Genomic DNA, 23,816 nt, shown 5'->3' with positions numbered 1-23,816 from the left:
TAAATTATGCACGACCAAGCTTCACTGACTGTCATAACCTATCGCGATTCGCGACTGCCTTAAGAATGACGCTTCAAGTGGGGCAAACAAATACGCCTTTTCCGGCTTGCGCACGCGTGACTGGCGTGTGAGGCAAATCAATCTCTGCGTAATACAGCGTAGTGAAGCGCGGACAGCGCGTGCTCAGGCACGCGTGGAGGGAAGGCAGCGTAGTCGATATTCCCCAGTTACGTGGTACAAAGACCCGACGGACAGAGATGAAACCGAAACTACCGTGCAGAAGTACCTGAGGGGTACCGGCGAATAATTCATAGTGCTCCAGGATTACGAACTCAGTACGTAGTTTGTGCAGAGAAAGAAATACGGACCACAAATATGATGTCTTAAGTCTCTTAGTAGACTCAAACAAGCATTTGGCTCGAGCCACCGCCAGAATACTGCAGCTACTCTGACGGTCCTGCGATCCCGGTCTCTTCAGATAAATCAGTCTACTGTAGTTCCTACTACGGGTCATCTTTTTTTTTTCTTCACTTTTCATTGACAAGGCAGAACCGCTATCAGGAGGATCGGCCAATGGAGTGGCGTGCAGAAACATGATGCACGGTTCAGAACTAAATAAATAAATAAATAAAAGAAACACACGGTTATATTCATGATCAAGCCGTGCTTACAGCCCAGCAAGGAGCATGGGATTGGAAGATATGTTAGCTGAGAAGCATAAATTAAAAATATACAACGGCCGGCCTACCAGGAAGACGAACGCGAAGAGGCGAACAATAATGCTGACAGCAGCAGAGGGCGTTCAGGAACGCGCGCACGCGCTGTAAAGACCAAAGTTCTCGGGCCAACCATCTCGGCGTCGGCGGTGATAAGCGCTACGCGCGCGCTGCCCCTCCCCGCGATAAGGCTGGACAACTAACTGTTCGCCGAGAGAGGTGCAGGAGAAACAACGCAGCGCGGGGCTCTGCCGTAAGGGGAATAAGGAGCTCGCGGCGGAAACATGGCCGACAGAGGTGTTGCCGGAGGCGAAGGATCCGTCGCGATGGGTCCGCCACCGCCCCAGGGGGCCAAGCAGCCCCCTCGTAGCCGTCCCATAAACAACAAGAGCAAGAATGGCGGCGGAAACTCGTGCGGATTGACCTGCGTCAAGTACTGCCTCTTTATCGTCAACCTCGCCGTTTGGGTGCGTATATCCCGCTCCACTGTACGCCTCCGATCACGCCCCATTCGAGGGCGCAGTTGGACAACGCTACTCTTTCATCTCGTTGTTGTTGTTGTTGTCTCAAAAACTATGGCACATACCTACGGTGGGGTATTGGCCAGGGTTTGGTTCAGGTCCAAACAGGAAAAAACTCATGCAGGTTTATCTCAAGCGGCTCTTAAATATAAATAGAGGAATCTGTTGCTGTAGACAGCTTCATTTCTTCATCCTTTGTTTTTGAACGCTGCCTCCACACAAACCTTTTTCGCAGATCGATCCCTGAGCGCCATTTTCTACTGGTTAACCGGGAGGCTTATTTTGTGTGCCACGAATGGACGCCTTTAATGGATGGATAGTCATTGTTCTTGTCGAGCTGTCGAGCACCTGAGAGACTGCCTGCCCTGAAGATAGCAGTTCGTGTCGAGTGATATGGAGCTAGTGTACGCATGAAAGGAGTGATACGAACCAATACTAAGCGCCGTGGTACTTGTGGTGTCTGTGGACGTGCTTTCAAGGTGTGCATATGAATCAACTCTACCTGCAAGCCCGATTTCTCGCCCCGTGCACTCGTAAAGAGCTGCATGCTACGCACAGTGTTTGCGACATTCGTGGTGGCCGTCACAGGAAAGTTCGGCGCATATTCCGTTCGTCGACATAGTTGGTCAAAGCGTCGAAAGACAGGCCGTCTAGCAAATCGGTCTAAATAAGCCTGCCGAATGTCGCAGATCTGCGGATGGAACCTCTAGCTATCATCGGCAAATGTGTATTGGATCACTTGTGCGGTAGGAGATAAAGTGAGATCGCTATGAAAAGCTACCTGAGAATAGAATACTTGATGACATTGTAAATTGCAAATTAGGGGCTTCAACGTCCCGAAGCGTCACGTGTGCGGTGAGAGACGTCATAGTGGAGGGCTTCGAATTAATTTACACCACCTGGAGTTCTTTAACGTGCGCTGACAACTACCCGCATAGCTTCAAAACACTGTAGCGCAACCAAAGACGAGAACAAAAATGAACAGAAAGAACACACGAGCGCTAACTTCCAACAAACTTTATTGTTATCGAGCAACACATTTATACGCCAGAAGAACACGTAGTCAGTTTTGCACAACATTATCGCGTTTGCAAAAAAAGCAAGTTCTTTATCACTGAGAAAGATGGAAGGCGTGCTATCACATGTGTGACCTGACCTGTTTATCTTCTCAGCTTCAATGATTTCTCGTGTTAACCTATCTCTGCTTTTTGCTATGACAACACAGTTATCCAGAAAAGCTTTGCTTTTTTTTTTTATCTGGCACGAAATAATATGTTCAACGAGCTTCCCTCCTTTCCTGTTCTTGATATTGCGAGCATGATCCATTAGGCGCTCATTGTTACCGCAAGATAAGGGAATCTGATATACGACTCCTTCATCGCACACTACGTACGTTGTCTGGTGCATTACTGTGCATCCACGTGGCTTGCTGTTAGTTTTAGAGCGCAGCTCTTTGGCGTCCGTTCCTGGGTTTCGCGTCGTCGTCGGCGTCGGCCTCGTAACCAGCTCCGCCCCCCTTTCATCCCCCCAGCGCTATCGGCGTCAGCGGCATCAGTCAGTCGCTGCTATCTCTTCCCTCCTCCCTTTATCGTGTTGTCCGCTTGCTGCGCGCGCTTCTGCCCCCATCGTTTGCCGCTGGGTGTACACGCCGCCCCCCTCCCCCCTCTTCCTGCGAGTCTCCGGTTGTCAAAGCGCCGGCTCTAACTTAATTCCTTTCTTCGCTCCTCCTCCAATGCAACCCCTGTGCGGTGGCAATCAGAGAGCCAGATCGGTGGCGGCGGATCTGTATATGTGCACCGCCCGAGCCGAAATTGCGAATACGTGTGAAAAATAAAAAAAAATTCTGTGATAGCGCATACATGTGTTGCTCGATTTCTTTGCCTCAATCTATCGAAAAGGTGAAACAGCTTATTTGCTGCGCTCAAATTTCGCATTAGGAAGTAACGTAATCGTCGGTAATTTTTTCCTAGTTTGCACAAGGTATCAATTTTTTTAGAGGCCGATGTCAAGCACCAGAAACCGTACGTAGTGCGCTGAAGGAGTCGTGTATCAGATTCCCTTATCTTGTGGTAACAAATATATAGGACAGACATAAAGGTGCCTCAATGAGCGCCTAATGGATCATGCTCGCAATATCAAGAACAGGAAAGGAGGGAAGCTCGTTGAACATATTATTTCGTGCCAGACAAAAATATGCAAAGCTTTTCTGGATAAATGTGTTGTCATAGCAGAAAGCGGAGATATGTTAACACGAGAAATTATTGAAGCTGAGAAGATAAATGGTTCAGGTCACGCACGTCTTAGCACGCCTTTCATCTTTCTCAGTGATAAAGAGCTCGCTTTTTTGCGAACGCAATAACGTTGTGCAAAACTGACTACGTGTTTGTCTGGCGTATAAATGTGCTGCTCGAGAACAAAAAAAGTTTGTTGGAAGTTAGAGCTCGTAGTGTTCTTTCTGTTCATTTTAGTCCCCGTCTTTGGCTGCGCTACAGTGTTTTGAAGCTGTATACCACCAACAAGCCCAAAAAGCCACCCACTAAACTACTAAGAAAACGCGAACTTTTTCCTGTCTCTATGTGCCAGCATTGACGTTTCGATTTGCAAAGTAGTCTGTACTCTCAAAGCTTCGACAAACCCACCGTATTTCCGTATGAATCACGACCCTCGGAAGCTCTGCAGCGCATTCGCAGACAGCGACATTTAACGCCCGGTGAGCCGAGATAGAGGGGCGCGGTTTCTGCCGTGTTTACGCCGGACTGCAATTGAAAGAACTGCGCGCTAGGACTTCCGATCCTTCCTGCATACGATAAACGACTAGAAAGCGAAAACAGTCGCAAAAGTCGCGACGAGCGGCGGTGTTGTATAGTTCTTCGGTTACTGCCACGTCACCGTTGCACCGTCGGTCGAAAGAAAAAAGCAAAATCAGCAAAATCAATCACCTTCGCTCTTTCCTATGAGCTCGCACATAAACAAGCGGGCAAGAGAGCAAGCAAGCGAAGCAAAAGCGCACGTACACATATCTACTCCAGCTCACATCCGGCTATATTTGGGTAACGCTATTAGCGGACGCATTAGCGGCTGCGTACACCGCGTGCGGGCAACTGTACGCTGAAAGTGTGCGGCGCTGGAGGCGTAGTGGATATCACGACGCCGCTAAAGCGAACAGCTCTTTTAGGTTGTTTGTTCTTTTCCTCTCCTTTTGCTCCCGTTATTTACGTAAGCGGCAACCGCTTGCCAGAAGCTATAAATTATTTTTCGTGCTATTTGCTGCAAGGACAAACCAGAGCACGCCGACCTGTTCGCGAATGAAGTTGCGAAAGCGAACGATTAGTTGGCGGGCGCCCTTGTCTGGAGCATGAATCTGCCCGTTGCACTACTCGCTGATTCTGGTAAATACGGGAAGCGCCCCCTCTTGTTTGTTAAGTTTCGTTCGATAAACAAGACGTCCCCACAGTGACCGGATGGCGACAACTCATCTCGTTGGGGTGTTTCAGCAACATTAGCGCGGCAGACGTAAAACATGCCTCAAGCACTGGTAAGGGCACCAAGCGCGCGCTGGTCCAAACTTCGCGTGTAGTATACCCACATCACCGTATCACTTCTTTTGCGTTTAAACACGCTTTCCCCTGATCATTGCGCATACGTTAAAGGAGAAAATAAGAAACGCCATTACTGGTGCTCCGTAAGCACCATGGCGTCCAAAAAACGCGCTGGCAAACTTCCGTCGCGAACACTCGCGTAACCACACACGCACGCACGCACGCACACCGAAGATGCAAACATCTTGGTCGGCCTTTACCGCAGGAAACAAATAGGTTTTCCCTGTTTGCGTCGTCACAAGAAGTAAACAACGCACATGTTTTCGCCTTAGCATCCACGTTGTTAGCTTATATATTCGCCTTCAGATACATGCATGCCTGGACTTCGCGCTTAAAACTAGGGTCGGGGCTTGTTTTAGCAAGCTTTTGCGTCGCGTATGTATGCAGTGGCCGAACGCGTTCTTTAATTTATTGATATATTTAATTGGTTAGTTTTCCTAATTTTGATTATTTTCATTCTCAACAATTAACTTATGGTTCAGTGGAATGGCTGGCATGTGCGCTCTATACTTCAGTAATTAACTGCCAGCAAAAGCATTCGACACGGCCGCACTTACCGTCCGAGGGAAACTGTAAAACAAAAATAAACAATCTTCGAAGAATGTGGTTTCGTTGCTGAAATTTACGATGAAAAAAATTTACGATGAAAAGCTCGCGATAATAACAGTGATAAACACTCCTCCGCTTAATTAGAGCGGCCCTTATACTTTTTCCTGATCTCGATGATGCTACATTTTCGTTGATTTGTGTAAACTCCTCCCTAGCTGATTCTCGTTTAATTTCTCCATAAGAGGAAGATAACTATTTGATACACCTTGAGGCTCTAAAGTATAATCAGCTCAGAAAAGCATATATCGGTGATACATATACGTCAACATTGCCGATATGGCCAATTAACTCCACTTCTTTGCTTCCTCAGAAACCTAATAAATGAAGCAGTGGTTTTAATCAGTATATAACTGGTTTAAAACTTCGTTTGATTAAAATGGAAGTGTTTTCGGAGGAAAATGCAAGGACTGCATAATGAATGACTAAACTTTCCAGTGGGAAGAAATAAAGAGACGTAATTTTGCAACAGTATTTCTTTATTTTTTGCAACAAAGGATTTTATAAAAATTCAGCCAGCCACTAAAGGCTGTGATCCAGTTTTCAGCGGATTGTGTAAAGAACAAAAAAAAAGCGTTAAACGATGAGGACAAGCAGCTGCGTATTAAAGGATTATTTCTCTAATCAACTATATCCGGACTAATGAAGAGCAAACTGCACTTCGTGCAAAAAAAAAGAAGAGTCACTAGAATACGATTCAGCAAAGAAACGAAGAAATCTCTCTCAACTCACCCAGAAGGCAGGTAGGGGTGGAGGAGGGGAAAGGGATGAGAATGTTAGCCAGGCAGCCGGGTACAGAGATCAGACAACGAGAATTGGAGCGCCGTGAGCGGCATAAAAATAGCCCGAAGCGTAGCTCATGAAGATAAAAGCGCAGCGCAGTCATAGTTTCTCTCGATTTAAAGAAATTATAAACATAGCTGGAATAGGCAGACAGGCAGGCAGGATTTAATTTCGCGCCGACGGAAGCCGGTGCTGAGGAAACCACTTTTTTTTTCATCATTCCTTCTTTTAATCCTCTTCATCAGAGGAGAACGGAGGCAGTCGAGCTCGTGTCATCACCGGAGCAAAAATTTCTAGAGCGCCTTCACATAATTGAGAGCGGCGCAGTTTTCGTCGACGACTGCTGCTATGCGGAGATGTCTTTGTCTGCTCGTATAGTGCCCTGTGCTCACTCGTCCGACAACTGCATTCCACCCCTCTAACCCAAACCCGGCGTGCTTCTTCACAGTCCAAAATGAGGGTGAATTTGGAAGTCCGCGCAAGACGGACTCAAGAAAAAAGAGGCATTATACAACGCGAAAATGGAAGGAGCGTCTTACACATAAACCACTTTTCATTTTTTGCTTTCTTTCCTTTAACACTGAAATTTTCTTTGATCCAGCGTTAAGGGATCTTTTGAGACGCCGAAGCGCGGGAAAGATGACGAGGGTGGCCCATTTCTTGAGCTCTCAGCGATCACGTTTTTTTTTTTTTCGACATTACAGGCCATAAACGGTTTCTGCGTTTATTTCCAACAAAGCTGCGCTGCAGGCCGTAGATTTTCAACCTCTTACACCCGCAGTAAACGAAAGGGATTTTGCGTGAAGCTCATTATTCTGTTTTCCCCCAAACACTTGTCCTCTGTGTGGGTGTCTTAATTATGCCTGAATTCCTCTTTTCTCATGACGAAGCTATGAAGATCGCGTTGCTTATGTAAATTTCGGCCTTATGCACGTAATTAAGCTGTCTTCGCAAGTTAGGGCTTTAATGGCATCGCATTATACGGCGCTTTTCAAAATCACTGTTTAGACGCGTTGCAGTGACTGGAAAAGAGGATTTTATTTGTGCTCGTCCTCTAGACAATCGCTTTGTGTGACATGTTCGTCTGTTCAAACCAAGTGCTTCTTTGCACAGACCATCTAGCATAATATATTTTACTAAAAACCGACCTCCTACATCTATAGCGCACACTTGTACTGTGCTGAACGGCTATTCTCCAGCCATGATCTCATTTGCAAAAGCCGTCGCGTCTTATCTCTGCCAGAGCTCTCCAGCAGAAGGTTACAATCAGAACGAATAGAATGTAGAGCTGTGCGCCTCATCCGCTTTATATCTATTCTCTGTTCGTTGTTTGTCAATAAGCCACTTTAAGCCTAAAATTTACTATACTGATCCATAAAAAGCTATTTCTTCCTTCTTAAACTCGATTCGTCACAAGAGAAAGCATCCCTGCATCATTTATTCAGACACGGTATTCCGGATAGCACAGCGTGACAAAACTGGTTTCCGATTACCGCGACAGCGTGGCTGAACGGGTATTTTAATAACATTCGTAGTTAAGGCCCCCGGCTCTGAACTATCTACGCTAGCCGTGTAGGTGATAAAGTGACTATATGCACGTTTCCAATCCGAGATAAGAATGCAAATATCTGAAGGGATTTACTCTTGAACAACAAATGTCACTGAATCCTCCCAGCAGTGACGACATATTCTCTCTTCCTTCTACTACTGACACATCGCAAACCGCCATTGAAGATTGTTATGAAAATGATTTACTCTGGGCTTAGTTTACGTCATGGGTCACCCGCTAACGCCGTGTAAGAGCAGTGCACAATCTTGACAGAAAGGGCGTTTCAACAAATGAAATGTCATGCTGTTATCCTGCTGTGTGGAGAACATGGTGCACACATGAAATGAAAATGAAGCTAGTAAAGTAGACGTTAGATAAGCGATCTTGCGAATAATTATTACAGCTTCAGAGTGTGATCAGGGATCATGGTTCGTGGTAGTCATGGGAGTTGTGTTTGCACAAGTATACCCTGAAAATGGGCGTCGTGGTCTATGTGCTCGTGTAAATCGCACTCTAAAAAGAGGAAACAAAAAAACTGAAGACTCAGAGAAGCTGGATCGACGATAATTTTCGAGCGCCTTCTGCAACCTTCCTCCTTTACTCGCATCAGCAAAGTCCAGGGGCCCCCTTTTGAGCCAGCACAGCTTGGATGCTTTGTGCGATAGATACCAGCAACGATGCAGCTACCTTGAGCTGAAGAATCAATGCGCTTATTTTTTTTTCCTTTTGTGGCGAAGCTCTCTTCTTTTTTGTTTTGTTCTTTATTACTCAGTAATTTCTTGTTGTTTTCCATACCGTTGTGCTGCGAGGCATTTTTTTAAACATATAGACGACGTACAAATGATGTTCTGGTCCTCTTATACTGATTGAACAAGAAACTGTACGAAAGGTACAGCAATTTAACTTTGCTTTTGAAACTTTTTAAAAGCCCTTCGCCTTTTAAAAGCATCAAGTAGTTGCCCAGATGTTTCGTCTAGGAAAATAAGAGTGCATAAAAGTTAAAATTACGCAAATTGTATGCAATATTAAAGCCTGCATACAAGTCGCCAATATTGATGCCAGTCAACAGTTACTCGCACAATCTCATCTAAAATGTCCTTATGGCTGAAGTACGAAATAGCCACTCTTGCAAAGCCTATCAGAGGCCAGTGTTGAGGCAGTGCAGGCAGGATATCTGCTACGAGCGGCGTCAGATGAGCACGGCCACACTCGTAAGAAAGATCAAAAGCAAGCCGCCTTGTCCCTTTCAAAACGCACGTGAGAACCCACTTAGAGTAGTGTGCATTGTATCTGAAGGACGGGTGCTTGAAGACTGCGTGCGTGTGTGTGCGTGTACACCGGCAACACGAAAATGCGCATAGCAAATAGCTCAAGCTCACTGCGTCATAGTTTAAAACGAGGTGCTGATGCACGTCAAATGGCATTGCAGTGATGGAGTGGTTAATTAAGAACATCATTCTTGTTAACCTTCCAAGGCCACCACAGGCGTGGCATAATGCTCGTTACAGAAAAAAAGTAAGCGGGGGTTGGAAAGGGGGGGGGGGGAGGGGGAGGGAAACCTTAGCAATATGCTGTCATAACTGTGATTAAAACAGTGCTCGAGAAACCGACGCTATACTAAAACTGCAAATCATAACTACGATGCAAAAGAGCAGCAACGGTCAAGATTTGTAGATGGCTGTTATGATCAAGCAGGTCAATGCCGATTTTTCATTGAACCACGCTCATCTGCCGTACACTTGGCAGCTCATTCCATTGGTCTGCAGGCTACAACAGAGGCCAAAATGCATGTATTAAAGACATTCATCTCATTACTCAGTTCACGTACAGGCGCCTTGCAGTGATTTTTACACTGATCAGACAGCGCTCTGGAAGTGGCGCAGGTACTACGTATTGCTCTCACGAAACTGTGTCATTCCTTTGCTCCGAAGGCAACAGCAGGTTGTCTGTACATGGATCCATGTACAAGTATAAAGCATTCCAATGTGTAGCAACTAAAGCTGTCAGACTAGTAAACACTGGCTTTTTTTATGTTACGACATGTTCTGCTATTTTTTCATTTATTTTTCATTTATTTTACCCTCAGGGCTTTCGCATTACAGAGGGGGTGGGACAGTGAAGAAAACAATACATAGATCAAAAACAGGGCTATATATACGAACAATATTGAAAGATCCTAGAGACAGATGAATGCCTAGCTCTAACTCAGCAAAGCTCTGAATTTTTTACTCTAAGCGAGTGGCGAAGGCCGGCAGTAGGAGTCGCCGCGTAATATCTTTGGCAGCGCTCCCGGTTGATCATACCTCTATGCATAAAACAGCCTCGCACCTCTCCAGTTGTCATGCATACATGTACGCTGGCCGCGCGATGTCCACGAATTCTTTGTTTTTGATTTGGCGCTTAAAGATAGCAGGGCATGGCTTTCCTACCAATGAATTTCGCAACACGGATAGTGGTTTTATGACGGATGTATCCCCCGTCGCGCTATCGCTGGCCGTAAAGCTTCCGGATGGCAGTGATATGGTTGTACCGTGGCGTGGTGCGGGCCAACGTCCGCCACGAGCCCGCTCTGAATGATTCCTAAACGTGCTAATGCTGCTGCTTCGCAGAGTCTGCCGCCGCGTTAGGCGTAATATTTTCACTACTTCACGTGCACATAGTCATGCACACAACTGTGCGGTCGGTGGTGGGATGCCGCTTCCGGTCGAGCATGCGTATACATCAATGTCGTAAATATGTTGCTGCGAAGATGAGAGCACGAGGAAGTACTTTGCTGCTCCCAACGTGTCCCTTAATGGTACGTTGTGTTCCATGCAGACAGGACATGGGAAAATGGGGGAACTTAAAGCACGAGCTGGATATTACACAGGTGGTAAGAGAAATTTAGTACATTGGCTTCTTCCGTTTGACTATATAAAAGCACGGATGTTGGACCCGACGTCTAAAAAAGGGAAAGGCGCAAGTTGCTTTTCGCTGTTCATGAGCAAGGCGAAGCGAAAAATTGAGTACAGCTGCATGGGCTCTTGTACCTCTTTTTGCCTCGAGCCCGTCATGGACATCGGGGTTTAACGGTTTTGCCGCCGCGTTAGACCTAATATTTTCTCTACTTCGCATGTACATAGTCATGCACACAACTGTGCGGTCGGTGGTGGGATGCCGCTTCCGGTCGAGCATGCGTATACATCAATGTCGTAAATATGTTGCTGCGAAGATGAGAGCACGAGGAAGTACTTTGCTGCTCCCAACGTGTCTCTTAATGGTACGTTGTGTTCCATGCAGACAGGACATGGGAAAATGGGGGAACTTAAAGCACGAGCTGAATATTACACAGGTGGTATGAGAAATTTAGTACATTGGCTTCTTCCGCTTGACTATATAAAAGCACGGATGTTGGACCCGACGTCTAAAAAAGGGAAAGACGCAAGTTGCTTGTCGCTGTTCACGAGCAAGGCGAAGCGAGAAATTGAGTGCAGCTGCATGGGCTCTTGTACCTCTTTTTGCCTCGAGCCCGTCACGGACATCGGGGTTTAACGGCTTCGCTCAAACTGCGCTCAGATAATTTCTTCGAAAAATTTCGCGTAAAGTCTACTGAGCAAATATTGGACGGAGATTAAATTCGAGATATCCATACTAATAGAAGTTTTTGTGTTAAACAAGTGCTTTTCTTTTTTTACGGTGCACAAAAACAAGCTCCCGAAGAAATGTACGATAGTGTAGCCCCCTTTTAACCCTACATCACTTGAACCTTCGCAGTTGTTCTGAATTGCATTTAGCCTCCTATTGAAGCTGTTGACCTTTTTTTATTTGTTATGTGGTTCAGTTTCGTTTTAGGCGAACTCTGTCAGAAGTCACTGTCATATAAAAATGCTCTTGTCGTTTATTTTCTAGGCTGCCCATTGCTTTACGCGGTGACAACAGGGGTCATGGCATTTGGCTCTTCAGTCCATGGGCATGCGATCGAATTCTGGCCGCAGGTGCCGCATTCAGTACAGGCTAAATGAAACAACGCCCCTACGCTGTGTGATGTTAGTGCAAATTAAGAACAAAAGCTAATTGAAATTAATCTTCAACCCCCCCCCCCCCCCCCTCTATAGCGTCTATCGTAGCCCATGTGCATCTTTGAGACATTAAAGCCCACGTACCGTGCCATTACACATGACTTTCGGTACTTAAGTGAAATTCAAGAAGTAAGAAATGCTTCTAGTTTGGGGTCTGGTTTACATTAAGCGTTGAAGCACTGAATAAAACTTGCGAAATGAGGACAAATGAGTTTATTTTACATGTTAGTACACCAAGCAATGGAACCGAATACCTCTCCCAAATGCCGAATGTCTCAACAATGCCGATATTGCGCTTTGTGCACTTCATATACTGAAGGGCTGGAATCATTTCTGACTCACGTCACACTCGTCGGAATATGTACAGGTGCAGCCATCTGCTGTAGTCGATTAAACTTAACAGCAACAAAGAAACGCGTTTTCTCGAAATTATTTGTCTTAACGACTTTCGTCTTGTCGCTCCATCGCATCAATTATGCCTACAACTGAAATCTGAGATGAGAACGGTGGACTCAGTGTTACGAATGAGTGGCCACAACGACTTGAATGGCAATATTACGAAAGCGGTGGGGCACTGAGTTGTACGATCTCAAACGTGAAATTATAATCCATGACGGTTGTAGCAGCCGCGATGACTTAGTGGTTATGGCGCTCGACTGCTGACCCGAAAGACGCGGGTTCGATCCCGGCCGCGGCGGTCGCATTTCGATGGAGGCGAAATGCTAGAAGCCCGTGTACTGTGCGTTGTAAGTGCGCGTTAAGAACCCGATGTGGACGAAATTTCTGGAGCCCTTCACTACGGCGTCCCTCATAGCCTGAGCCGCTTTGAGACATTAAACCCTAAACCTAAACCTAAAGGCCGGTTGAACGTGTCCTGAGCAGGATCTCCTCCGTTCCTTTTGGTTGAAGCAGTGAGGCATGAATTGTCCGTTCAGAGCGTATAGAGCATCCTGTCATCGCTCAGCTCAGGCTCTTGTTACCCAGCCGGCTGGCGTCTGATGGATTCACGACGAGCGATAGGGCATTCTTTCGGTCTACAATTCTGCCTCAGTGTGTCTGCCGCGCTTCGAATTCCTTTGCTTGAGAAGCAAAGTAATTCGAGAACAAGAACACGTTCGAACATGAAAAATTCAGTGCGAGAAGAAAACAAGCAGTGCATCATATTGTTAACGAATCTTGCAAGCCTTGACCTTGAAGCGTGGAAGCTCGGTGAGGTGGACCGAGCCTTAAAAGGCTGGGTCCAGTTTACTGGGGATGCATTGATTTTCCTTGTAATCTCTTCCAGTTTATTTTGTTACCACAATACATCCGTGACCTTGATGTTCACCGAGTACTTCGGATTCCTCGGTTATTATTCTATCTTCTTGTTACGAAGCATTACAGAGCTTTAAAGAAACTAAGTGACCGTACGCCAACTGTCTAACGTTGGTGATCCTCTAGTGGGAGGGGCTACGCGGGGGCATGCACTTATCACTGAAAATTTACAGTTAGCACTCAGCTGACGCAGTATGCGTATTCCCTGCGCTAAAACTCTCCGATAGACACACACGTTAGGAGGTTTAGAGAAGAGACGAGGTTTTAGCACCACCACGCGTTATAACTCCTGACCAGTGGACAGGTGGGGGCGCGCACCTGCCACTGCGCATGCGCGGCCGGCACACGACTGTTTATGCGCCTGCACTTTTACGTCTCCGTCATATGCTAAAAGTATCAAGTTAAGAATGTAAAAAGGTAAGAGCTTTCTGGATTCACAAACTGGGCGCCACGTAAAGCGGAAGCCTTCCGCCCGGAGGCCGTAAACGAAAGCATCCGCCTTTCCTTTTGCAGCTGCTGGGCCTGGCCGTAATCGTGGTGTCGGCGGTAGCGCTGGCGGGAGCCCCGACGGACGAGGCCTCGCTGGCCGGCCTGCAGAGCGTGCGAAGCGCGGCCGCCACGGGGCTCTTCATCGGATGCCTGCTCTTCCTGGTCGGCTTCCTGGGCTGCTGCGGATCCATGCGCGAGTCGCCCGCCATGCTCACCGGCGTGAGTGCGCAACGGATCATCACGAACGGGGGACAACCGTCACCATCGCCCCCCTCACACTTATAAAAAGGGCCCACCACGCTGGCCCCAAAACCGCGGGCCTTAATCACGTGACCTCATTGTCAATGGCCATCCGATGAACGCGGCAGTGCTGTGTTCTCGCTAGTCAGGAGATAAGCACGTAATCCCGGAGTGGTGACGTCGTTGAATTTTCTGTTGCGACAGTAATGAACTTGGACACGACACGCTCTACGGAGAAGAGATAACCTATGGTCTGTGGGAGCAACGGAGTGGAAAGTAAGAGAAACGTCACCAGGGGCAGTAGTCAGGTGGGAAGATGGGATTATGAGCTTTACTGGGTTCGAACGGGTGCGTCTGACGTAGAATAGGGCTAATTAGAGAACAATGGAAGAAGATAGGAGACACCTTCATCCTACGATGGGCAGATCCAGGCATTATAATAATAGCGATTGCGGGTACAGTGCGCACGAAGAGAAAGAAATCGCCACAGATGAACGACGGCCGCAGCGGGGGAAGCCGAGATACGCGGAGCTACGATATCACGAAAATCACCGAGGCCGAGGCTGGCTGGGGTGTTCCCATTTTTTTTCTTTTCTTTATGGGAACGGGATGGGGGTGACGGACAGATATATTGTGTAAAAATGCGTTGAGAAGCGGCCCGCGGCACACGGTGTCAGGTGACGTGTCAGATAGCGCGTTACTGGTGTTGCAGTGAGCAGGCGTTCGCGGAGATGTAAGCGCATTGGCGTTCTTATGCCACCTTAGACAAATTCTACCTCGTATCAGCCTTACCGGTTCAGCGCCCTATGAATTGTCAGTGACGGTCAGGCACTGATTCAGAGAGTAAATACCGCTGCTTCCGACAAGCAGACAAGATGTGAACATGTGTGCACGGTCAACCAGTGTAGAGCAGCTACGATACAATGATGCACGCTAGCGAGCGGCTGTTTTCTACCAACCTGCCCAGTGCCATAACAATGGGAACGGCTCTGGTTTGTTTGGATGACAGGAGTGTCTCATATCGCCCTTTTTCCGCATACGACGGGAGCGTCGCTTGCGGCAATTTCTTTTCGAGTGCAATTATTGTCGTCAAGTCTTATCTGTACTGGATGTTGTGCTGAGAAAAACACAAGACTGTTTGAGCTTTTTCGTTCACGGTGTGTTTTCAACATCTACATGCACGCTTCGAAGTGCCCTCAATCACAAGCTCCAGGTGACCGAAATGGCCAATGTTCCTCGTTCGACGTGAATGTCCGCTATACTGAAGAGTGCCGAATAACTGCATATATAGAGTCGCAAATAAAGCTACAAATTACCTATTCTTTCCTTTGAGATGCTCATCCGGAAGGGGTAAGTGTAAAAAGGACCAGTCGAAAGCGATGCAAAGCATTGGTAAGCAACGTGGTCTTTTCTGCGCAGATAAGTGTTTCAGGCGTATTAGGTAAAGTTAAATTACGTGGCATATGGCCGCATCACGCAGGTCTTGTTGGAAAAACAGCTTTGGTGCTTACTGATCAAAAATTCACCGCTCAAGACGCAGAGAAAGTGATGGTATAAAATGACGCACACACTGTAAATTAGAAAGTAACTAAATAAATATATGCTCTAAGTTTCGAGAATGGCAGCATAGTGCTTGCTGTAAAAAAACAGACGAGATATTTGATATGAAGATGAAATCAAATGAAAATAAGGTGTGGGTTCGTTTTCAACGCGTTGTCTAGAAATATTAAAAGAAAAAGTCGTAATAAGTCGTAAACAGTCCCTTTAGAGAGGTGAGGCCCACAAAAATCTTTGTCAGTGTAACCTCTCCCCAAGGAAGAGTCGCCTCGCTGTCCGACATCACCTTTGTGCACTCTTTCAGTTCAAACCATTTTACAGTAAACGAACTGAAGACTGTTTGGCAAAAATCAGCAATACAATGGGCCAGAAACCCGTTCCTGGCTTCTTGCCCACTGCCGTTCATCACGCGTGGGGGAGTCGATAGGTAACTCCCGATGCGAGTCGGTCGTGAAGTTCACTGCCTCCGTGTCCACTGCGGGCAGCTGATAGGTGACATCTCTTGAATGACAAGCCCTTCAGTGGCGGTTGTCTCTGCTTCTACCGCGAAGTAGACCGCGCCTTGCCGCAACTGCTTCTCCATACTCCTCTTGTTAGTCAGTGCTGCTGAGCGAATAAAGGTTGCTCACGTCTGGAACAAACAGCCCTTAAATGATTTCGTCCATCTAAAGCAGGCAAGCGCGTGCTCAGTGCACAGCCAGCTGAAGATGCATATGCAATATTAGCATCCCTTCATGGGAAGCCTTGGGAGGTTTTGTCAGCATCGCGAACGAAATCCAGAGCCAGTACAAGCAGTCGTAGAATATCTTCCCAATTTAGATCCCTATCGCTTGTCTCCCATATTGACAGCACGTCAGGAGCCAATCAACCATGCATCGAAAAGGAAATCCGTACATCGCCTGAGATGAAGCCGCGCCATTTCCTCAGACAATGCGGGTTGCCTTTAAGTTTTCATGAAAAAAAAGTTAATTCGTTCTAAAGGTATACGATACTAGCGCAGGTTACTATGCCTAACATAACCAGAGAAAGCATGGCGCGCCCGTCCAAGACACACGTCTCGTTTTGCTAGATTTGCAAGCTCATCGGCAGAATATGCGTTGTCGGGGCACAGCTTACGGAAAGCGTACAGCCGGTGACGCATTACTGAGAAAACAGAGAGCTGCTCCCGCGCCTATCTGGCTCTCAAGTGCAGATAACTCCGAAGAGAGGAAAGCAGAGACAATAGGGAGTCCTCTCCTGTCCTTTTGCAATGTTTGCTTGCCGTTCGAGGCTGGCCATTGCAAACGATTCGCGACAAAACCGGCAAGAGATCAGAGTTAAGTATATTAAAAGTGCAACAACCATGACGCGATCCGTCGGAGTGAGTCAGATGCCAGAAGGTTTTTACCGAAGGGCGCCGCCTTCGTGCCTGCTGCTGGTGCAGTTCACTTTGGCGTCACCCAGATATCGCAAGCATTTCTCGCCGCGACGCTGTTCCTCTTCTGTTTCGAGCGTATCGAGGTGGAGATAAGGGCAGGAGCGGGACGTGCAATAACGGTTCTTCCCTTCGCCCCCTCCATCGGTTGCCTAGCGACCACGACGGCGCGCTATCGTGCTGCGGCCGCGCCTAGCGTCGCGGGAGTGCACGGAGGGTGCCAGCGTGCAGGAAAGCGCCTGCTGCCGCGTGTCTTGACACAAGAGCTGCCCGAAATAACCGGAAAGCGCGTCAGACGCTGTGCAGGTTATTCCCTGCGCACCCAGCGTCGTTAATTCCATGCACTACTTTGGAATGCGTGTGAAAATAGGCATAGAAAAGTCTCCATGGAGGGCGCGTGAGTGGTGATCGAAGACAACTACTCGATTTTTACAGAACTTGTGGAGGCGAAGACTGGACTCGAGAGCTCTATCTCAAATTAACTGCAGCGGTCAAATGAACTGTAGCTCTTCGCAGATATGAACCTATGCACGCAGTCCGCTTTTCGCGCGTCTTGGAGGCCCTTTGTCTTCAATAGTACGTCGGCAGCCAATACGCATCGAGTCAGCTTGGCAGCCAGGCAGCAACTAGTCGCGGAGAGAGATAAGCCACTCAGACGCCGGCCACCGTGGGATCCGATATTAATTCCAGTCTTGAAGCAGACCATACCGGTTGATAAACAAGCGGGGGGGGGGGGGGGGGGGGGGGGGCTGAGAAAGAACGGAGGTGGGTCGAGAAGTTGGTCTGCTTATTCTGCAACATAGGTCTCGTCATAGGATTAGGATCCAAAAGGTAGCTTCCCGTCTTCCTCCTAACGCAATCAGGAGGGGAAAACAAGTTGGCGCTAGAAGCAGGCCAGCCGCTTCATGTTTTCGCCACCATCCGGCAATTTTCACAGATATCGTTCCGTGGTTTGCGAAGCGATCGGGGCACCTCCTGGCGTAAGGATGACCTTGCAATGACCAAAGTTACGAATGCTAAGGGAAGCGAGGAGTCATGCGCGAATGCGTATTTTCTCTTTCAGAAAAGCAAGGGCCTGCCTAGTTGTACAGTGAAATGCTACTGCTTCATGGAGTTTCCGGATGGGCGGTCAACATTCATTTCCCCAGAAAACTGATTCTTTGTTAAAGCTGGCCGAAATAGTTGCTCATTACCGCGTAAGAGTTAGCTAACGTGCCTTCATGACGCCCGCAGTTTCTGTAACGCTGCTCAGAACTACACAGCAACGGAGTCCAACTTCTCACCTGCTGTGTTTTCGCAGCCAAAGGCTTAGCGGAAGCTTCGAAAGCACGCGAAGAAGAATAAAAGGACATATTTTGCCACGAACACCTCTGACTCCTTTCGCAGCATTTCTGTCTTGCGGTAGAGGCATTTTTTAAAAGAGATAGTTATCATGCCTCCACACTGTCCCTAGAGATGGAAAAGGAATAGAGTACAAGATTTTAGCGAGCGTTCTTGTCTTTTAAAGTAAGATACTGCTTGAATCTTCTAATCTAATCATTGATCCATAAGATGTACACAACGTCCGTCTTGCTGTACAAACCAGCTCAACATACCGCACCGATGTTTCTCAGTTTTTTTAACTAAAAATCTGTAAAGGTTAAACGGAAGCACTCCGCATGTTCACGCGCAATCACACGCTCAACTTTCTCAACTTTTAAAATGAGCCCTGGGCTCTTTGGCAGCTTATAACTTCAGCGCATACCGCGTCCATTACAAGCTTCGGCTTCGCTGAGACATTTTTCCAGGACGCATTACTCGTTGCCGTGTCTAAATGTTGAGTAGCATTCGTTGCGCTATGAAATGGCAGCGGTGAGCCGTCACTTGTGACGAATTCAAAGATCGCGCTTGACACTTAAGCCCATTCTCTAGGGCTACTGAAACCGGTCCAAACAATAGCCATCGTTGACATTTGAAAAATGTGTAAAGCACGCGTCAACTTCAAGCGCGACTATAAGGCTACACTTGTTCTAAACAACTTAAATGTTCAGTTGCACGAATCCTACACCTCTAATAGACGTCAGGTATTCGACAACAACAACAAAAAAAAATTAACAGCACTGCCGAAATGCGCAACAGCACAACAGTACGCTGCTACTTTTATTGTTGTTATTATTACAGAAACGCCGCTCAAAACTGCTTTACTAAGCCTTTCAAAAACCGCTCGTCGTTTTGGGAGCTCGAGTTGTATGCGTTTTGTAGCCATGGTGTTAACGAGTCAGGAGCCATAAATTTCGTGAAATAGTCCGCTGATTAGATGCGGCAAGCTTTCAATCTTCCGCAGCGCTGCGGGGGATTGCGTTATGCCGTAGTGCTGCACGTTATTCAGAGCCGTTGAGGGGCTTCCAGAGTGCACTCTGAGTAAGTTCAGCAACCATTCCGCCTCTTGCAGTACTTCGTCATTCTGCTGGTCATCGCGATATTCCTGATTGCAGTCATGGCCCTGGCCTTCTCCTACGTCAACAGCTCAACGGTAAGCAGGTTCGAACAGACTTGATATGATTTAAATGCTCGCAAAGTCTCTTAGGGTTTTATCATTTGGACTCAGTGCATTCAAGAAGATATGACATACAGATCATTTTTTTCTCGCTTCACATGTTTCCTTCACAGTTGTTTAAATATACACGGAGCACAACTGCACCAAATTATTGTTCTTAGTAAAAACCTATTATACGCGTGTCTCTCTTCTTGGGTACGTTGATGTTAGTCCAGCTGCGAAAGACGCACTTACTGCTGAGTAAGTTGCAGTTGAAAGTTTTCCCGCCCCTCGAATCAAACCTGTGACGTGTACACGGAAACGGACTCCGTGATCACCGTTTTCAAGTGAATTGTGGTGTAGCCTAGCCTTTGGGATCTGCACCCGGGAAACAGTGTCTACACACGACACATTACTTGCGAAATCGGCCGGTTGGTGACAACCGTATTTTATTACTTTTTTTTTTGCCGTTTTCTTGCTTACGAAAGCTCCGTTTGCAGTTTGCTTTCACTGTCCCTTTAATCAAGCACTACTCCAGTAGGCGCCTCCGCGGTGCTGTGAATGAAACAAGTTTAAAACTGCGAACGAGTGACGGAAAGGATTTAAGAAGGTAAACAACAGCAAGCCGATTCATCCTCACTTTGAGCAACTCCCACTCCAAGAGGTCTTATTCAGACCTGCAGACAAAATAACAAAAGAACCTCTCAGTTGATTTAGCCGAGGATCTGGAATAAACAACGTTAGGTCAAGAACATTTACACTAATCGTCTGCCATGTGTGGCCTCAACCCTGTACCTTCCCTAAAGCATATAGGCTAAGCAGCTTTATTGAAAGACTCGTATCCTTATTTTTTTGTTCATTTCCCGAATAGTGGCGGCAAATAGCAGCCGTAGACAGGTCATGAAATAATCTCTTGCCTCGCATATATACCAAAGGTCGCCCAAGTGACGCACGGTGAATGGCACACGCTGCGCGACCTTTATCAAAGCGTGCAAGCTGCAATACCTAAGCGAAACTGCTATCTTTTAGTCGTTACAACACGGCGCGTAGTCCATGGTTAGTACTAGGCATCAAAGTATTTTTTGTTGTTTTTGCATTGAACTTGGACGAAAAGAGGGAGGGCTGCATACGTTTGAGGTGGTTTTAATGCCGTACAGCGCCCCATCTAAAAGGCCTAGGGTGCTGAAATAAATTAATATTCATGGTAACAACGGAGTATCCAGTGTAAAGAGGCAGATGTAGCCATTTTTATTTCATACAACGAAAATAACCAGGAGAGGTACCCTATGAACACCAATACCAGTGTCCTTTGGTTTGCACGCACTTTCTTTTTGCTTTTTTTTTCTGGCATTTTCTTTTCCATCTGTTGAATTGTGCACGTTCGCAGATGTGTTTGTTAAGGATAAAATGTACGGAGGAGTTGTGGTGGCTGAGGCGCTCTAACTCCCGCTTCCAAAAACGCTTCCTCTCCTAATTTATTACTGGCCATACTCCGAGACAGAAGGTGTGGCCGTAGCGCTATTATTTCGAAACTTGCGCATTGAGTAGTCGAGAAAGCTGCGCACGAAATCCGGCTTCAAGCTGGCCAGAACTGTTCAGGCGTTTTTCATTCAAGACTAAGGATCAACTCGAGCGTACGAGGGTAGTGTGTCTGTGTCAGTATGGCCCTCAACAGCTATTTCTTCTAGCCCGTCTCTTCACTCTCCACTCCCTCTTTTCCCAACTCGCTGTTGCAGCCTTTTCAGGAGTAACAAGTCCTGCAACATGTGCAGCTAATGTCTTCTGCACCGCTGCAGCTTTTTCCTTTCTCACACTCTCTTCCTACCTCAGCATTTCAGACACATGCGCTCACGGTGCTGCATGGAACTGCGGTCTTGAGCTTCTCCTCTTGTTTTATGATTGCTCGAGTTGAGAGGATTGACCTGACGCATGCGATTGTCCGCCCCGCAGATGGAGAACGCCCTAAACGAACATTTCAAGGACGTCATCACGGGAGGACGCAGGGACAAGGACCCCAAGGCGCAAGAAGAAGACATGGACACGATCCTTTTCGTGCAGGCCGAAGTGAGCACGGATGCCTTGTTGTATTTAATGAAGGAACGTGACAGCCGGGCCGTTCCAAATTCATGCAGCACCGCAGTTTCAGTACAAAGTTAGCCCTGAAAAAAGCTGCAAAAACTTAATGCCATCAGGCTGGTGCCTGAGTACATGTGTCCATCTTCAAACATGCATCTCTACGGCACCACCGCCGAGTCATCAGCTTTTTTCTATCCTTGCGACAAATAGCTTCCAATAAGTGCCCCGGGGTTCCTGCGCAATGGGAAATGTTATCATTGCAATAAATAGCTTCCCCGGGGTTCCTGCGCAATGGGAAATGTCTGCAAAGCATTGTTTAATCGCCAAGATAATATCGTAGACTCGCAGCGAACGCTGTTTCACTACTTGACACGACACAAAGCGTCGGCTACTGTGGGCAGAGGTGGTAACCGAAATGTTGCGCAGTTCCGTTGCTGCGGAGGCCGTGGACCCCAAGACTACACGGAAGCCAGCGCGGCCATCCCTCCCAGCTGCTACGATTCCCGTGACGTCCAAAGGCCTTACCTCTTCCAGACGGTATGCAGCCTTCGACAAAAGACACTGTGGGCGTTGAAAATGTATCTGTATCTGGTGACACACTGTAAACACGAATTGCCCTATTGTTTTACGGGGGCTACTGTAAACATGAATTGCCCTATGAGGGAGTAAAAAGGGAATAAGCTGTCCTCTAGCGCATTCGTTTTAGAAGCAGGGTGTGCTACTCAAGTTCCGGGGGTAGATTTGTATCATTAATTGTACTCTCGGCAACGGAGGCGTATTCGAATACGTCTGACTGGACAAAAGTGTCAATTCGAATGAGACGGAAGTTCGAATTAAGCTAGTTCGAAAGGTTGAAATTTCACTATCTTACACGGCCCCTTACAACTTCCGTCGCCCTCTCCCTCCTTGCTTCCTTTCCTGGCTTAAAGGTGCCATTGTATTTTCGAAGAGCTGTACGCATGTAGTTTTCAAACCTTGACTTTGTTTCGTGCAGGGCTGCTCTAAGGCGATCCAGAAGTACATTCTGCGCAACGGACTCGGCCTTGGACTCATCAGCTTGTTTACCCTCCTAGCGCTGGTACGTGTGAGCTGCTCAATAGAATGTAGTGTTATACTTGGCCCTCAGAGTTCCCTAACGCCGCGCTCACTGGTGACGCCGTCGGCATGCGTTCATCGTGTTCGACGGAAAAAATTTCGCCTGTTGTCGACGCACATTTAAAGTTAAGTGGTCTTTCGACCTAACTATAGATCTGTATGCTTCTGATGAAAGTGAAACATTCTTAGGTAAGTCCTGCCTCACGCTTCATTTCCTCCTGTGCAATGTGCTTGTAGTGTAACTGAGTAACTAAGTGATCCAAATTAAGAGGTGCGTTCCGGCCACGTATTATTCGTATTGCTATGCTCTTTTTATTTATCGGTGATAGCGAAGGGTGGGCGAGAGTGAGTGAGACAGTGAGTGAGTGAGTGAGACAGTGAGTGGGTGGGTGAGTGAGTGGGTGGGTGGGTGAGTGGGTGGGTGGGTGAGTGAGTGAGACAGTGAGTGAGACAGTGAGTGAGTGAGTGGGTGGGTGAGTGGGTGGGTGAGTGAGTGAGTGGGTGGGTGAGTGAGTGGGTGAGTTGGTGGGTGGGTGAGTGGGTGAGTTGGTGGGTGGGTGAGTGAGCGTGAGTGAGTGAGTGGGTGGGTGGGTGAGTGGGTGGGTGGGTGAGTGAGTGGGTGAGTGGGTGAGTGAGTGAGTGGTTCACAGCATCACGCTCCTGCCTAAGCAGCTGCTATTGTCGCCATTTCAGATCATCGCCATGGTCTGCTCCTGCCTTCTTATTCAAGGCATCAAGAAGGGCCGCCAGTTACACACCTCCGTGGCCTAAAGCCATACTTTGCTGTTCTACACCATCACTGCCATTCGTCATGGATATTGTCTGCTCTCGGATTTCACTATATTTTATTCCACAAGCAACGAGAGTGAAAACGAAAGCAGCCATGTTTTCCCATCAGTTGCCCGGAGTTACATCATAGTCATCAACATAGCAGTACACTTCTTTACTAGGAATGATGTAAGGGCAAATGTCTTTTCGTACTTGGAGCATTACAGACACGTAGTCTATTTCTCAATATACTGAAGAAATGTACATGAATCATAAAACATTTTTTTTACTATGCAAGGATATTCAGGTCGTAGAAGCTTCATTTACAAACAAATATTTAATGCGACCAAAGTACCCTCACCACAAGAGAGTTAAAATGAAATTCAGCCGCTGATCAACATGAATCAGCATTTTTTCAAGACTAGTGCGTCTGTGTTGCATGATCAAATGTAGAGCACAGTACGCGCTGAACGCTGTACATGATTTGCATGAAACAATAAAATTATTTTTATCGAA

The 23,816-nt window shown here is 47.2% G+C and overlaps 1 protein-coding gene across 1 annotated transcript; it reads left to right on the top strand.

The window, feature by feature from the left end:
* The first annotated feature begins 904 nt into the window (after positions 1-904).
* Positions 905-23,816, top strand: LOC149372665 (23 kDa integral membrane protein-like). The gene is made up of 7 exons (XM_089567220.1): positions 905-1,183; positions 13,660-13,854; positions 19,278-19,358; positions 21,312-21,425; positions 21,864-21,974; positions 22,432-22,515; positions 23,226-23,816. The coding sequence occupies exons 1-7, from the start codon at positions 1,001-1,003 to the stop codon at positions 23,301-23,303; spliced, it is 846 nt and encodes a 281-aa protein (XP_089423346.1). The 5' UTR covers positions 905-1,000; the 3' UTR covers positions 23,304-23,816.

Source organism: Amblyomma mixtum, chromosome 1 (genome assembly GCF_055824585.1).
Source record: "Amblyomma mixtum isolate Tamu chromosome 1, ASM5582458v1, whole genome shotgun sequence".
NCBI lineage: Eukaryota > Metazoa > Arthropoda > Arachnida > Ixodida > Ixodidae > Amblyomma > Amblyomma mixtum.
The sequence above is the reverse complement of the archived record's forward strand: the minus strand, read 5'-3'. Positions and strand labels throughout refer to the sequence as shown.

What these genes read in the sequence shown, in the direction of transcription:
- LOC149372665 (XM_089567220.1), top strand. Translation starts at nt 1,001, where the DNA reads ATGGCCGACAGAGGTGTTGCCGGAGGCGAAGGATCCGTCGCGATGGGT. An exon ending in TCCTTTTCGTGCAGGCCGAA is followed by an intron (nt 21,426 to 21,863) that starts GTGAGCACGGAT and finishes AATGTTGCGCAG; the next exon opens with TTCCGTTGCTGCGGAGGCCG. An exon ending in GGCCTTACCTCTTCCAGACG is followed by an intron (nt 21,975 to 22,431) that starts GTATGCAGCCTT and finishes TGTTTCGTGCAG; the next exon opens with GGCTGCTCTAAGGCGATCCA.